The 15,948-nt window shown below is 41.5% G+C and overlaps 3 protein-coding genes across 3 annotated transcripts; all 3 read right to left on the reverse strand.

Moving 5' to 3' along the window:
- Positions 1-3,248: 3,248 nt before the first annotated feature.
- On the reverse strand, positions 3,249-8,896 carry LOC108156707 (esterase B1). The gene is made up of 4 exons (XM_017288355.2): positions 8,354-8,896; positions 5,211-5,523; positions 4,258-5,145; positions 3,249-4,194 (listed from the first exon to the last, which is right to left on the reverse strand). Exons 1-4 carry the CDS (start codon positions 8,398-8,400, stop codon positions 3,694-3,696), a joined length of 1,749 nt encoding a protein of 582 aa, XP_017143844.1. The 5' UTR covers positions 8,401-8,896; the 3' UTR covers positions 3,249-3,693.
- Positions 8,897-10,636: 1,740 nt separating this feature from the next.
- Positions 10,637-11,270, reverse strand: LOC108157165 (ubiquitin-conjugating enzyme E2-18 kDa). Its single transcript, XM_017289076.2, has one exon. The coding sequence runs from the start codon at positions 11,158-11,160 to the stop codon at positions 10,696-10,698; it is 465 nt and encodes a 154-aa protein (XP_017144565.1). The 5' UTR covers positions 11,161-11,270; the 3' UTR covers positions 10,637-10,695.
- A 93-nt stretch (positions 11,271-11,363) lies between these two features.
- LOC108157164 (esterase B1) lies at positions 11,364-15,489 on the reverse strand. The gene is made up of 6 exons (XM_017289073.2): positions 15,324-15,489; positions 13,091-13,403; positions 12,843-12,993; positions 12,221-12,784; positions 11,989-12,158; positions 11,364-11,934 (listed from the first exon to the last, which is right to left on the reverse strand). Exons 1-6 carry the CDS (start codon positions 15,368-15,370, stop codon positions 11,461-11,463), a joined length of 1,719 nt encoding a protein of 572 aa, XP_017144562.1. The 5' UTR covers positions 15,371-15,489; the 3' UTR covers positions 11,364-11,460.
- Positions 15,490-15,948: the final 459 nt, after the last annotated feature.

Genomic DNA, 15,948 nt, shown 5'->3' on the forward strand with positions numbered 1-15,948 from the left:
TATTGAGAAGTTCTATATAAGAAGTGGGTTGTATTTCTATGAAATGGGGAAACAAACCCCACGATAAAATTATCATTGTTACTTTAAGTTTTTAGATTTCTCTCATAATTCTTTCATTTTAAGCCCGAAACTACTTATGACTTCATCGCAGCTCCAATTTACGAGTTAGCCTTGCTTTCTCCCACTCTAGACCCTCTGTATACCAGGAAATTTTGTATTACCTCAGATAAAGTCATTCATTATATGTGGGGCATGTTGTTGTGCTTGTCTCCGGCTGCCACACGCGCCCAATGGTCCCTTGAGGCAAAGCAAACAAAATCAAGCGGAAAAAGCAAAATAAGGGAAAGTAATAAAGGAAAGTCAACACAACGCACAGTCACAGCTGATTGGAAGGAGCTGCTGCTGCTTTTGTTGTTATTTCTGCTGCCTCCTGTTGCTATTGAAAAGCTTTTCGCTGAGCCAAAGCTCAGCCAACAGGAGCTTTTTCCATAGCTTTTAACAAGCTTTTAACAGTCGAACGTTTATTTTGATTTGTTTTATGTTGCGTTTTGTTCTTCTCCAAGTAATTACCATAAGTTATGGTCAGTTCTGGTTCAGTTTGGATTAGTCTGGCATCTGGAATCAAAGTTGATGGGACTTAATGCGAAACTACGAGTATGCGAGTATGCGAATATAGGATTATATGATTATGTGTGAATGGTTTATCCCCAACGAATGCTGTGTATGGCGGGACAGTTTTGTTTTTATTTATGATACATTAAATAAATAACCTTGGCCGGGTGGTAATACTAGTATACCCTCTCGTGACTTTTGGCGCTTATGTTGCCATGCGCTTTTCAGTGAGAGAGCTTTGGCTGTCTCATTTCCGATGTGCTTTTTTGATCTCTCTTGCTCTCGCACACGATCGCGTGCTCTGGTGGCTCTTCTGGCACGTTTTTCTGCTTTACGTTCCTCTAATTCATTTAAATCAATTTAGATAGAGTTCTTTTTCTGCGACGATTGCGACTATTTCAGTCGCACAATTGTTAGACATTAAATGATTTTGATTAAACCAAAATGATTTCAATCAGCGAGCGGCAAAACCAACACACAAAAGAAAACGGTTTAGTAATAACAGAAATTTTTGCAAATTCAGAATATTGTTTTATGTATTTACGTTTTGCCATATGGTGGCATGTGAGTTTTTCACGAATTTCCCCCGAAAACATTTCCACTGTTTAACTTCAACTAATTTATATTTTGTGGGGCCGAGATTTGCGTGCTTCAATCCGATTCCCAGGAAAATTGGGGCCAGTGAGTAAATGTTTGTGAGTAAATCAGCTATTCCGATAAATTAAAAATTCATTTCCGTTAATCTTACAACTTGCGTTTTCTCCACCACAACAACAACAAGGGACCTCCAAGGACCATGTCTAAGAAAATGTAAATGGAATATCAAATGTCCAAAAACCAGTAACAGGAACAGCCAGCCGTGCCTGTTCGGTGGCTTTCGAGGCGCGCTCATGATAATCATAAGCATTTCGCGCCGCGCGCGCAACAATTGCCTCATGAATTTTTCAAAGGCAAATCAAATCAAACGGACGCCTGCCACACCCCATACTCATCAGGATGCCCACACCCCACACCCCACACCCCACACTCCTCCTCCGCTGTTCGCTCCTTTGGCAAGAAGTCATAATTTTCCGGCTCCTCGCGTGACTTTTCCATGCCATTTCGTGACTTGATTACATGCGTCCTTGTTGTTGCCTCCGCCATTTCTCCTGTTCCTTTCCGTTGTTCTCGCTGTTGTTGTTTTCCTGGGGATAATTGGGGGTGGATTTTTCCCCATATATAGAGTTCACGGGGCTATCAAAGCCGCATTCTCATTCCATTGACTCCTGCACGTGACACACAGAACTACTTTTGTCTGTGATTTTAGAATGACAAACAAAAAAGAAACTTTTGACACACACAAGGCTCACAGAAAGAATGTATTATTTTTGAGGGTATTGATATGAAAAATGGGGTCTGAAAAGGCTTAAAGATAACTTTTTTGAACAACTTGCATGAGTTTATAAGAGTAGAACACTTTAGTTGGGGATTGGAACCATTTTGACCCACTTAAAGCTGGAAATATTCTGAATCCTTTCCAAGTGCATGACTTTTATAGATCATTGCTTCGTGAGCAGATATGTATGGTACATCCAGAAATAAATGTGTTTTATTCGTTTGGGCAGTGCATTGACAGAGCAACATTAAAATTACTGCCATTTCTTCTTATACTCTCCACATATTTATATGTTCTGGACAACCATTAATTATTAATTACTTTAAAATGCATTAAGTACTCACAAAACTTTTCCATAAAACCTGTTTGTTGAAGGGATTTCCCAGCTTTAACCGCACACAAAATATTTACCAAAACCCGTTGCATACCTTGCGGCTGCCCCTGAAATTCGAAATTTGATATACAGTCATCCCCCGAAACACCGCCTACGCCCAAGTAAAACACAAATTTACAGCAAATTTGCTAAGCACCTGTAAATAATAATTACAGTATTACAAAACATAAATAAAATGACAAAACAAAAAAAAAACCCACACAAAATTAAAAAAAAGAAAGCCATGTTTTGGGGCCCAAAGGTCAGCGGAAGCCAACGCAACCAAGCTGCTGCTGCGTGGCTCCCTAAATGTGAAGCACGTGTAAGTTTTTAATTACAATTAATGGTTGACAAAGTGGGAGGGGGGGATGCGAGAGAGCAGGTGGACTCTGCGTGTGTGTGTGTGTGTGTGTGTGTGTTTTTAGCGGTCTTTGAAGTTGCCATAGACACAAGCTCACAAAATCCACGATACAGTATGACAAGAGTAAGGGGGCAGGTGTGTTCCCAGGCTTTTGGTTTTGTCGCTTGACAGCACTCATGTGTATGTATCTATTGTGTGTGTGTGTGTGTGTTGCGACAGGTGTTAATATTGTCATGTCTGAGCATTTAAGTATTTTTAATATCATAACGCGTTGCATACTTTATGGCGGGGGCTTTGGTGGGGCCCGGGCTTAACCCAAAAACTCACACAAGCGTGATTAGACCAGGGCAGGGCCTACACGTGTATTGGCAAGAGTATTCGAGTATATACTCCCCCTGCATAATCAGATCAATGTTTGCCTTTGTTGGGCCAAAGCGTTGAGTGGTGTAATCGGTTTAGTTCTTCGATATGAAAAATATTAAAAATATATATTCAAATATAGACGAATTCAAACGCTTAGCATCATATAATATATATCAAAAAAGTTTATTAATATTACTACCATTTAAAAAATACATTCAACACATGTTTTTCTTCTATCAAATCAGTTCTTAACATAATAATTTTCTTTCACAAAGTTTTTAGGCCCAAATAGAGTTTTTTATATTCCGCTTACCAAAACACTTTTGATGCAACAAAATTTGTAGCCAAACAAAATATTTGCCTAATCTTGTTATTTTCTTTTTCTGTTTCTTTTTGTGTATTTACTCTTAAGGCTAAGCTATAAAAAATCGCTATTTACATGTGTACATTTGATGTGCTTTTAAGGCCGCCTCAGGGCCGGGGCTTAGGGGCTACTGCTACGGCTGTGACTACTGGCTAAGGCCTACGGATTGCTAAGGGTAAATAAGCGGCAAAGCCGCTGAGAGATTAAGGTGAGTGCGGGGACAGGAACCAACCAAAATGTGTGTTTCAGTACAGGAGTCGTCTGTCATAGCAGCTATCCCAGAGCCGCAACTTTTCGGCCTCTGGCAAATCAATCACTTGCACATCATGCGAGATATTCAGGCACTTGAACACCGCATCCTCACGTGAAATGGGCAACCAGGTGGATGTGGGTGTGCCTGTGCCTGTGCCCTGTGGCTGCTGCTTCTCGTCGTGCGTGACCAGCGGTATATTGGGATCCCCGGATATGGCAAACTGCACCACCATGGACACCAGACGTTTTATCGTCTTGAATTCGGCCGTGCGGCGCTTTAGTTTCTTTGCTGCCGCATTGTAGAACAAATACGACAAATCATCGGCATGACATGTGCCTCGTACCTTGCGGCCACAGGTGATAATCCTCATGATGTTGAAGTGCTTCGAGTCAAAGTCAAAACGATACAGATACGTGGGCGCCTCTGGAGCGTAGTGGGCACGCGATAGCAATGTCCTTTGGATGCCATGCCAGAAATATTTGTACGAAAAGAGCTGCAAAAAAGGGAGGGAGATTATTATTGAAGTTTATCGCAGATGTGCAGTAATTATTCTTACATCGCTGTACTCCAGAATAGTCTCACGACTGGGCTTCCTATCGCCAAAGTAGGCTTCCCTCAGCTGCTTGCCGAAGGCCCGCTGCTGCTCCTTGTCCAAATGCGCATCTCTGGGAGCCAAATGCTCGCAATCTCCCAGCTGGCACAGCAACTCCGGCCACTTGTTCACCTCGGGGAACATCAGCAGACCCTCAAAGGAGTTGCCGCCAATCACCATGGGTATGCTGTTGCCCCAGCAGTTGCGCATCAGCTCCAACGGCGACTTGGGTATCACACAGTGATCCGTTTCGTAGGGTTCAATGGTAGGGCCAAAGCAGAACATGGTCAGGCGCTGGTGACGCTCCTCCATGGTAATGATATCGTCGGCCACCTTCAGCAGGCTGCTGGCCTTGCATTTCTTTAGATGAGCAAACACCTGGCGATCGTTTAGTTCTCCCGAATACCCCGTGGCCTGTGCCAAGCGATAGGTCCAATTGATGTGCGTTGGGGTCTGGGCCCACGGTGCCAGTGCAGCACCCGACATGATCACAGTCTTGTGGAAGAGATTGCGGGTCTGTTCCGTCAGCATCATGTAGTGGGTGGACGCTCCACCTGCACTCTCACCAAAGACTGTGATATTCTCTGGATCACCGCCAAAGAACTGACAATTCCGCTTGACCCATCGCAGGGCCATCACTTGGTCCTTGAGGCCCGCATTGCCGGGCACATCCAGCTCTTTATCGTCGAGACTGAGAAATCCCAGGGCTCCAAGGCGATAGGATATGACAACCAGGACCACATGTTCCATCATGATGTAGTCGGGACTGTACAGATCCCTGGAGGCTTCACCCATTTGAAAGCCCCCGCCATAGATCCAAACGAGCACAGGCACAGGTTTATTTGGATGCAGCTGAAGAAGGAAAATATGCCTTAATTTGATATTTTATCGCTTAGATATCGATAATCTGCACTTACCTCTCTGGTGTACACATTTAGGTACAGACAATCCTCGCTTCCTTGGACCAACTTCATCACAATGTTCACCTGACACGGCTTGGAGCGTACACGCGTGCATCGCTTCACCTCCGTCCAATGGTCAGGCTCCACGGGTGCCTTGAATCGCAGCTCCCCCACCGGGGGCTTGGCAAACGGTATTCCCTCGAAGCTGTAGTAATTGTTTCCATAAATCGACTGCCACTTGACGCCCTTCACCTTGCCATAGAGCGTGTCGGCTATCACCTTGTCATTGCTGCGAAGGCGCTGTTGGTTCGTCTTGAACTTCACATAGCTGCAACGAAAGTGGGGGAAATAAACACACGCAGATACTTTAATACCCAGAAACACCTCTCACACTCTCGTTGAATATATACTAAGTGCTTTCGGGGTTTCGTATCCCTTATATTTTTTTTTTTGTTTATAAACAAATACGAGTACTTGAACATTTTCTAGTATTTTTTGCGAATTTTCAATTAGCGCGCAAACAAAACCGAATATAAATAGCCAAATAATGAAAATAGAAAGGCCTAGGAAAGGCTATGGACTTCCGGAATGCTCTATAAATGGTAGGAAATCTTACAAAATTACTAGGAGAACTGCATCTTAAATGACATTTTTCCATCTTCGAGTAAGTTTTACTTAAATTTTGTATTGGTCAATTCAAGCTACTCCATTAAAGTATTCCCTTTAAGAGTTCTTGGCAGAGCTTCCATTTAAGGGATGCTAAAAGTTTCCAGCTCTGCAAACTCCAACCCATCTTCTCTCAAAAAACCATCACACCCTATTGGAACACCATTCTTAATGGGTATTTGAAGTAAAATCAGAAAATACCATAAGTATACCCAATGGAGGCGTGCCCCATTTAAATTTCAAGTGCGTTTCCATTTAGAAACGTGCGCTCGGAACGACGCGTGAGCCGATCCACAACAGACCAACAAATTCACGTTGCCCACAAAATACAATACAATATATTTTGTATGTTAGAAGATCTCTAAAAAGAAGACGCGGACGTGGACGCGTCCGATGCGATGACCACAAATCATGGGAGGGCAAACAATTAATTAACAGCTGCCCGGCGTCTTCTGACTATTTTCTGTGGTCTGTGGGGGCCAACCTTGAGGGGGAATTCCAGGCAACGTGTACGAACTGCAATTGGTGTGAATTATTAGATATCCAGTGCTAATTGTAAGCTTCCAAGCTGATCGAGGTCGAGCCCTAAGATTCCAGTTGTTGAGTAATAGGTACATAATTCTAGAAGCTTGAGAACCAGTTTTCTTGTTTGTGAATTAAATTAAATTATACATTTCATACGAGACTGGTCGTACAACAGAAGCAATTTGTCAGAGCAGGAATTGTTTCGGAATCACAATTAACATATTAAGGAAATCTTAAAACAATTCTGGAACCATTTTATAGACATTTAGGAAAACAAACAGCGGAACTGTACAGTGGAATACCCAAAATATTTACAAATAAAAATCCATTTGAAAGGAAAATCGAAATGGAAATGGAAATATTCGGCAAATCAATCAATATCTCAATGCATCATGGCATCTTTTTGGGTTGCGCAGGTCAATGGCATTTTGCTTGAGTGCATTCAATATATTCAATATAATATTTCGTATTTTCCCAACACGGCATCACAGAAACCAAGAAAATATAATATTCAATATTTTTCCATTTATCAAATTCATGCATCCATGTGTAAGGAGATGCAGAAGAGCAGCTGCAGAAATTATAGCCGTCCATTCATGTTCGAATACATACGAGAGAGCACACACTGTATACTCGTAGCTTATTTATTTTTCGTATCATGGGATATCTCTTTTCTGCCGAAAAACTTATTTCGATTATTTATAAAACTCTTTGAAAATTGAGTAAAATATTTGTACAACATTTCTAGTCGAGTACTCTGGTAATTGTTTGGGGTTATTGAGGAATTAAATATATTTTTAAAGGGGAAAATCTAAAATTTCGAAGTTGAAGTTTTTCGATTGTAAAAACTATTAAAAAATATATTTAAAAATTTGATTAAAGAGTTTAATACTAGAAAAGTAACTCTATGCAATTCTCTGCTTAAGATTTCTGCTTCTTCATTTTATATACATTTTTCTTTTGACTTCTTCGTTTCGGCTTCTTCTAAATATTTTGTTTATTATTCAACTATTCTGCAGAGTCTGCAAAAATTCGTAATTATTGCCTTGACATTTACCAAAACGTGATTCTGGCCCGCAAAGAATTTCGCCAGAGTTTCCCCATGATATTTTATCATCAAGTACTTGTGGGACATGTACGCAAAATTATTCAATTTCACAAATAATTTAGCTGATAAAGTCAGCAGCAGCAGCAAGGCCTAACCTAATGATTATATCACTGGGCAGTAAAACGGTAAAACAGCTAAACAAGCCCCATGGACTGGCGCACCTGGAAAGTCACTTAAATGTTAAGCCAGGGCTGTTTAAAATCTTATCGATCCCCAATGTCTGATACTGATAATTTATAGCTATCAGAGTGTTTAGGAAGCTCTTCAAGAGCCCGTCGCTGACATCTAAAATCGATGTGTAATGAGGTGATTTGGTCACTCAAAGTGCAAGGTCCATTTCCCGACCAAATGTCTACTGATCATTCTGAGATTTCTTTCTGTTTTTTGGCAATCACCTCGTCTAGACTTTGAAGCAATGACGTTTTGAGAGGCATCCGAAGAAGCGGATAATTAAAATGAATTAGTATGACGGTATTTGAAATGAAAACTCTTATCAACAGCTTTATGGCTGGCTATTTATAAGACCCCTAATGATGAACCGGATTTTCGACTCCCAGTCGACGGTACATCTGCCTAGAGAAGCAGTAGCCTGTAATCTCTTGATAAGAAATTGCTCCATCGGCAGGGCCGGACTTGGTGGCTTATCAAACAAAAAAAAGTGTGTGTTTCTACTTGAGCCACGTACGTATGGTCATGGACTGTGGAAAGGGAAGCGCGACTTATAGATTGATTCAATCAATGACAACAGATGATTGGCTTACATGGTTATGCATAAATCTATTCGCATCTATAACTGGTAAATCAGGAAATGTATGAGAGACTGTACTCGTACATAGGAATTCAATTAAAAACAACTTACTTCAGGGCAATGCGCATCTGATCGGCCACGGCTATATCGAATGACATCTTGCTGTGGTCTCACGCTGCTCTATATCCAATCGATTTCCCTTCTGGGTAAATTGTAGGTATATTTATTTTATAGTATATGTATGTCTATCTGTTTGTAAAAGCGTGCCAAACTATAAAATACAATCCGCAAGCTGTTGGAAATCCCAGTGAAAATAAAAGCAATGCAAAAATAAAAAAAATCTATAAAGCAAAGGACTGGACAACAGGCAACAGGAATGCCTTGGCGCGAACTGTTTTTTTTAATTTTACTTTTTATGTTTTAGAATTTTTGTTTCTATTTTTCACGTACACACACAGAGAAACACACAATGTCACATCACTTGTTGAGTTTTTTGTTGTTGTTGGTCCACTTTCAGTTATTCTTTTTAATTGAAAAACTCAGCCACATATTGACGTTGGGCTTGGGGGCTGGCTTGAAAATTTGTATATTCCAGCTCTGGGAGTAGCCTAAGGCTTTCGTTACGTTTTGTTCAGGGGCTGGTCGGCAACTGAACAATTTCAAGTAAGCGCCGGCTAAGTTTAGTGTTTCGTCGCCGCAGTCGCGCTGTCGCTGTTGTTGTTGATGATTTTTCCACTCATTTGCTCATTTCATGCCGGCTATGGGGTCGTATGAGTGATATTCTGGCTCTAGCTCTGGCATTTGTGTGCGTGCACATTGGCATTGTGTCTGTGTGAATGTGTGAGGGTTTTCCAAGGGTATGTGTGAGGGCTTTTGCATGTGTGTCGCTGTCGCTGGCGCTGTCGATGTCTGTGTTTGCACTCAGAATGAATGCCTGGTGTCTGGTCGAGTGGATTCGCCTGCTGTCCGTGCTGGGCGCCGTTGTTTTGTTTAAGCGTTATCGTTTTTGTTGCTGCTGGTTTTGTTTATTGTTTATAGCATATGCACTGGTGCCGGTCCCTGCCTATCAGCATTGCCTGCTATTGTTATAATTATTGTTATTCGCTAGTCTGTTTGCTCTGCTCGAATTTCGAATTGCTTGTGTGTTTATGTTTGCGGGAGTTCAGAATTTCTCAGCTGCCAAACAAAGAATTCTATATTGTAGCTCAAAAGGCATAGTTTCCATGGCTTTAATTAAACTAGATTACTCGACCATTACAATTATTTCATTGAGTGCCATTGAGGATACAAATAGATTGCCCTTAAGCTTGACCATGATGGATTTCCACGACTGATATATAATGCAATTAACTAAGTAACTGCCGATATTGTCAATGAGTTTAATAGTCATAGGCCATAGGATTATACGAACAGGATAGAGGAAAATGCGTTGACCAACACAGAATTATCCACAAATTGCTGGGGGTTGAAACTAGTGGAAATATCGATGGAATAAATTTCCTTTAATTATATACTTTAGGAAAAATAGAAATGCGTTACTTTAAAAAGTAATATTACTATTAGTCCTATAAAAAAGTCTTTAGAAATAGTTTTGGAATAAAGAAAAAATATTCAATGCCCCTCAACCAACCTTCAAGCAAAATAAAATTAAAAAAACAGTACTCTAAACTATATTCATGAGGAAAAAGCACTCAACACACAGCTAGAACCTCAGCTTAATAAAAAGTATCACTGGTTAAGAATTTTCTAAATTATAATATAGTTTTATAGATAGATTTAAATATATGTATAGTCACTGCGCCATTTCCCGGTTTCGCCACGCGATCTAACGTGTTTGAATCAAGTTAACAGTATAATCACCTAACAATATTTACTATATACTTGTATATACACTTATTGTAACATTTGTTTGTATATAAGATACTTAATTGGTCAATTACTCGTCTAGCAGTCGATCGAATTGCCCTGCTGTCCAGAACCCATCCGGTGGCTTGTTTCGTTGATAATTTATTAAGAGCTTCATAGGCACTGCTCTTGGGCTCCTCCTAAGGGCTCATCACCTGATTTTAATGAATTTTCAATTAGATAAGTTGCACATGGAACAGCCAGAGGCAGCCAAGGACATTAAATGTTAAATGATAGGCCCAAATGCCAGTGGCAGTAAGAGAGTGGAGACCCGAGACCTGTGTCCAGGCTGGTCATAAATTATCGAATAAGCAACCTAACGGAACAGACAGCAGAACAATGTGCATGCACTCTGTAGGTACTCGTAAATAAACCACTCCGATGCAAGATAATCAGCATTAAAAGATATTAATGTGAACTTTACTTTAAAGGAATATATTTGACTTTAAGACTAATAGATTTCTGATGCGGTCAAAACGATCAACAGAATGGTTTTTAAAACTTCTAGAATTTTAATAAAACAAATACGATTTTGTTTCCCCCCCCTCCTAGTGTGGGCGCTTCTCGGCATTCTTTTTGGTAAACTCTTCGGCGTTCTTCATGAACTTCTTGCGATTGGTGACAAACTCCTCGGCCACATCGGGCCGCAACGAATGTTCGGGCTCCGGTTCATGCAGGATGCCCACAAGAGCCTCCAGTACCTTTTCTGTGCTGGTTGTGGGCTTCCAGTTGTCCGAACTAATGATGGGCAGACACACCAGACCACTTTCATCGATGTTGGGATGATAGATCTTCGTTTTAAACATGACCTTGGGTGGCTGGAAGGGATACACGTCGGGAAAGGTCACCTCAATGCGAAAGGCACCCTTGTTGTAGGGTGGACGCTCTGGCACCAGCAGGATCTTCCACACCATAATCGATTCATCGCTGGCCTGAATGTTGCACCAACTCTTCTTTTCGACAGATCCAAGCAGATCGGCGAGCTCCCGAGTTAAACGCCGTGTGGCACTCATTTTTTCAAGGGTAAAAACGTTTGTAGGGAATAAGGTTTAGAATTTCTAAAGTCGAAAAAAATGGAACGATGTTTGCTAGCCCGAGAATAAATCAGAACTGGGCGGAGACTGAAATATAGCTGTGATTTCTGACAGAAAATCCAGTGTTCATCTTAAAGATTCTTTTGTAAGAAGTTCTTTTCAATAAGAAGTTGTGAATTTAAGGAAATGTAACCTTCCATTTAACTATCTTTATTATATCTGTCTATGTCAGATACTGAAGTGCTATAAGATATACCCTCGCCTCCCAGTTCCAGCTCCTCAGAAGAGTAGCTGCTTATTATCCGCGTAAAGACTCTGCCAGACCTTCAGTTTAGGCCATTCGGGCAATTCAATATGCTTCAGTTCATCGCTAATATTCAGACACTTGAAGACCTCATCGGATTTGCGTACTGGGTCCCATGTCAGCGTATCCATTCCATTAATCTTCTCGCTATAGGGATTGCCCGTGGCCGCGAACTGTGTCCATATGCCAATGGTTCTCTCGATGTTCCGGTATTCCCTGCTGTCCTTGGGCAGACGACGGGCCAGTAGGCTGCTGAACTGATAGCCCAAATCGTCGGCATGGCTCACACCCTTGACCCCGCGACCAAAGCGCATAAGTCTATAAGGGTATATAATCTCTTCGGAATCGAAATCATACCGATAGAAGTACACAGGGGCGCCAGCGGCATGGGCATGACGAGAGTGCACCACCCGCAATGCAGGAAAAACAAAGTAAAATAGTGAACAAACCTGGAAAAGAGAGAAATTAATCAATATTCAGATATATAAATAGGAAAAACTTACATCCATATAGTTATCGGCGGTGGCGGCATCCCCGGTACGATGGGCATCACGTATTTTCGAGCCCCACAGTTCTATCGCTTCCTTTGTGGGCTCCGTGGCAAGCAATTCACGTGGTATGAAAGGAGTGCCAGCATCCACCTGCTTCACCGTTTGTGGCATCATTTTGATCTCTAAAAAATAGCAAACAAATTACAGATTTCCCAGAAGTAAACTCTTTAGAGAGTATCCCTACCTGGCAGCCACAGTAGACCCTCGTACGATGTATTTCCTATCAGCATGGGTATGGTATTGCTCCAGGCGGTCTTCATCATTTCGATGGGAGGCTTAGGCACCACACAATCGGGGGTCGTAAAGGGCTCCAGCGATGGGCCAAAGGCAAACATTATCTTATTCGTGCGATCCTCCAACGTTAGAACATTCTCCTCGACACGTATCAGATCTTTGGCCTTTACATTCTGCAAAAACTCCAGCACTTCCTTGTCTTTATCCTCGCCCTTGTAGCCAGCCAGTTTGGCTATTCTATAGGGGTTATGGGTGATATCTCCATTGTAGGCCCAAGGGGCGATGGCACTGCCCGACTGCAGGATGCCGCGATGGAAGAGACCCTGCGTTTGGTCAGTGATCATCATGTAGTGGGTGGAGGCAGCTCCGGCACTCTCGCCGAACACTGTGATGCAATTGGGATCGCCACCGAAGTTGGCGCAATTGTTTTTGATCCATTTAAGAGCCATCACCTGATCCTTGAGGCCCGCATTGCCAGGGACATTCAGCTCGGGGGACTTTAAACTAAGGAAACCTGAAAAAGGATACAGAAAAGTTACTTAAAATCCCCTTTGGAGTTGGTTTTGGCTTACCTAAGGCTCCCAGGCGATATTGAATGGTCACCAGAACAACATCTTCCTTGATAAAGTAGTCCGGTCCATACCAATCCCTATTGGCTTCGCCAAAGATGAAGCCACCGCCGTGTATCCAAACCATAACAGGGCGTGGCTTATCGGGGGTCACCTTAAGGGGATAGAAAAATATACATAGGCATACATGTAGTGAGTTGTTTGTGGGGCAATAATCATGGAAACCCAATCAAATATTTATTTCTACTCACATTATTGGTATAGACATTCAAATACAGGCAATCCTCAGAGCCCTCTACCTTATCGAGAACAAATTGCACCTGGACGGACTTATCCCTCGCCTGACTGCAGTCCCTTTCCCCCTCCCACGGGGTGGGTCGCTGGGGGGCCCTGAAGCGCAGCTCGCCAACGGGTGGCTGGGCATAGGGGATGCCCTCGAAGCTGAAGTAGGGCACATCGTACATGGACAGCCGCTTCAGACCCCTCACTTTGCCGTACTCGGTGTCGGCAACAATGGTCTCATTGGTGGTCTGGCGATACTGCTGGACTTTATGCTCGATGGTTCTGCAAAATGTACGTCAGAGTTGTACTATAATTAGCATAACAATATTGGATCCGGTGGGAAGATAATTTGATATTTTTGTCACAGAGTCAATTATTTTAATTCGTTCTCAAAGCCCCACATTCCAGGGGCTGTCTCTCTGTCTGTCGGTACAGACTGCATGCATTGCATTAAATTTAAATTGTTTTGCCTGTCTGCCCATCCCTCAGACACACAGATACACAGATACATTGGTAGCTACAGATACAGTAGCAGCTCCCCAGCCTCTGTTTCAGTCGACTGTGTGTGTTGTGGTCCACCTGCTAACCCAGGCACGTCTGTCAGTGATAAATTAACAGACACTCTCTTCTGCTGACTAGTTTCGCCCCAAAATTTAAAGCCCGAGAAGTTTCAGAGTTCCTAAATCATTCTGCGGGAGATACTGCCCATCCTTTTGGACTCCACACCACACCAGAAAATAATCTGTAATCTTGGGAATATATTATAGCCATAAGCCATTGTTCCTACTCTCTTATCAGCAGCTGTCAGTGTTATCACTCCACAGGGACAGAGAGAGAGAGAGCTCTTAAGTAGACTTAATTGCTTTACTTTTAATTTAAAAAACACGTATATAAAATTGCAATCATCCGAATGTACTGTGCAGAGGTCCGGGTGATGTATAAAAATAAACATTAATTGCAAATTATTAGTCCCCAGCACACAAATTTTATTATGAAAAATAGTTTATAATTATACGCACGTCAGACAGAGTTAATTACATTACAAAATAAAATCACACCTTTTTAGCTGTCAATGTGATATAATTTTAATTTGCCAATTAATTGGCAAACGAAATGGTGGGTGGGGGAGAGGAAACATGTTCCAAATGCGATAATCGACTGCAATATCAAGGTCACAGACTGATAAGAACTGTACTTAGAAGACTGTACGACTGTGATAAGTTTTGAAGAATTGAATAATAATCACTGGAAAATACACTGGAATTCATTTTAATTTCACCATGTTACCAAATATTTGCTTTGTACTTGGCTACAGTACCCATTTTTCTGGGTGCAGTCTATAATGATATTCTATTTACAAATAAACAACGTCTTCAGTTACAAAACAAAGTAACCAAAAATATAATATAATAAACCGATTTGTTTATGCAAAGTCATTACTATATCGATTATAGAAACAGTTGCGCAATTAACGTTAAGACCTTATGGCCATAAAACTGCCACGTTATACTGATTCCGGCAATAAGTAAAACAATTTTGTGAATTAATGCTAATATGTGACATTTTTACAGCCGTAGACATAAAAACTTTTTCGCATTTATTGGAGAAAGTTTTCGTATGATATTGAAATGGTGGGATTTATGGATTGACTTGGTTTGGATTTATTGCTGAATGATTTGGAGAATAAAAATGAATATTACGGGCAAAATTTGTTTACAATTGTTTGACAAAGAGAACTTTTTTAGATGTTTGCTTCATTATTTATTAAAAATTCTGTTCCCTACAATATAAATGTTTAAGACTGAATCAAACATTTTTGTAAACAAAATCTAACTGATGTTTCCAGCCATAAAATGACAGTAAATGATGACCTAAGTCACTTTCTATATTCGATATGCCCCCAAGTTTGCGTCATGCTTCAACGTTTAATCTTTCAAAACCGCACAAAAAAACCTCAATTAGATCACTAAAATATTATTAATTCCTGCCACCCTACAGCGTTAGTCATGCCTGACAAATAATGAATAACGAAAACTGTTAAAAAGCGCCGATCGGACAAAAGAACACGAAGCCGCACAAAAAAAATTGACAAAAGCTAACCGCAACAATAATACGTGAAATGTACACTCTCCCGACATTAATAAAGAATAATTAAATATAGTAATAAGTTATTTGGATTAAGGTCAAACAATTGCTACTCACTTGAGGCGCCATCGGAGGCGCTCCACAAAGCCGAGGTTCTTGTTCATGTTCGACGACGGACGGACGGGCTAGTTAACCATAAACGAACCGATCAGTATTTTTTCTATAATTAGATGTCCCACGATCTCCAAAATGCGTTCCGTTGCGTTCCAGCGGCAAACTGAAACTGAAATTAAAAACAAACTTTTCATATGGAATTCCAGCCGGCGGCCGACGAGAGCGAGCCAGCAGACAGAATAGGCGAAAACAAGTGGCAAAAAAAAAATAAACGAGGGGGAACGTTGTGAGTTGCTGCGGACACCGCAACTCTACAGTTATACCCGATACTAAGTCAGTATGGCTCTCCTCCGGCAGACGCCGCTAATATTAAACGACACGACACAGAGTGCGTGCGAGAGAGACAGAAAATCAGACTGAGCGTGACGTCGGGCGCTGCGTAGCCACTGCAAATTGATTTGTTCTTTGGCTATAAAAATGATCTGATCTGATCCAGATTCAGCAATCTGATAGATATGGTCATTATCTATGATTCTGCGTTTTTAGTTTTCTCGAATCTGCAATATTGTGGATGCAACAGATTATCGTCCTTTGTGGGGGCGGAAGAGCGTGGGGCGAAATTTTGAGA

Source organism: Drosophila miranda, chromosome 2 (assembly GCF_003369915.1).
Source record: "Drosophila miranda strain MSH22 chromosome 2, D.miranda_PacBio2.1, whole genome shotgun sequence".
Lineage (NCBI taxonomy): Eukaryota > Metazoa > Arthropoda > Insecta > Diptera > Drosophilidae > Drosophila > Drosophila miranda.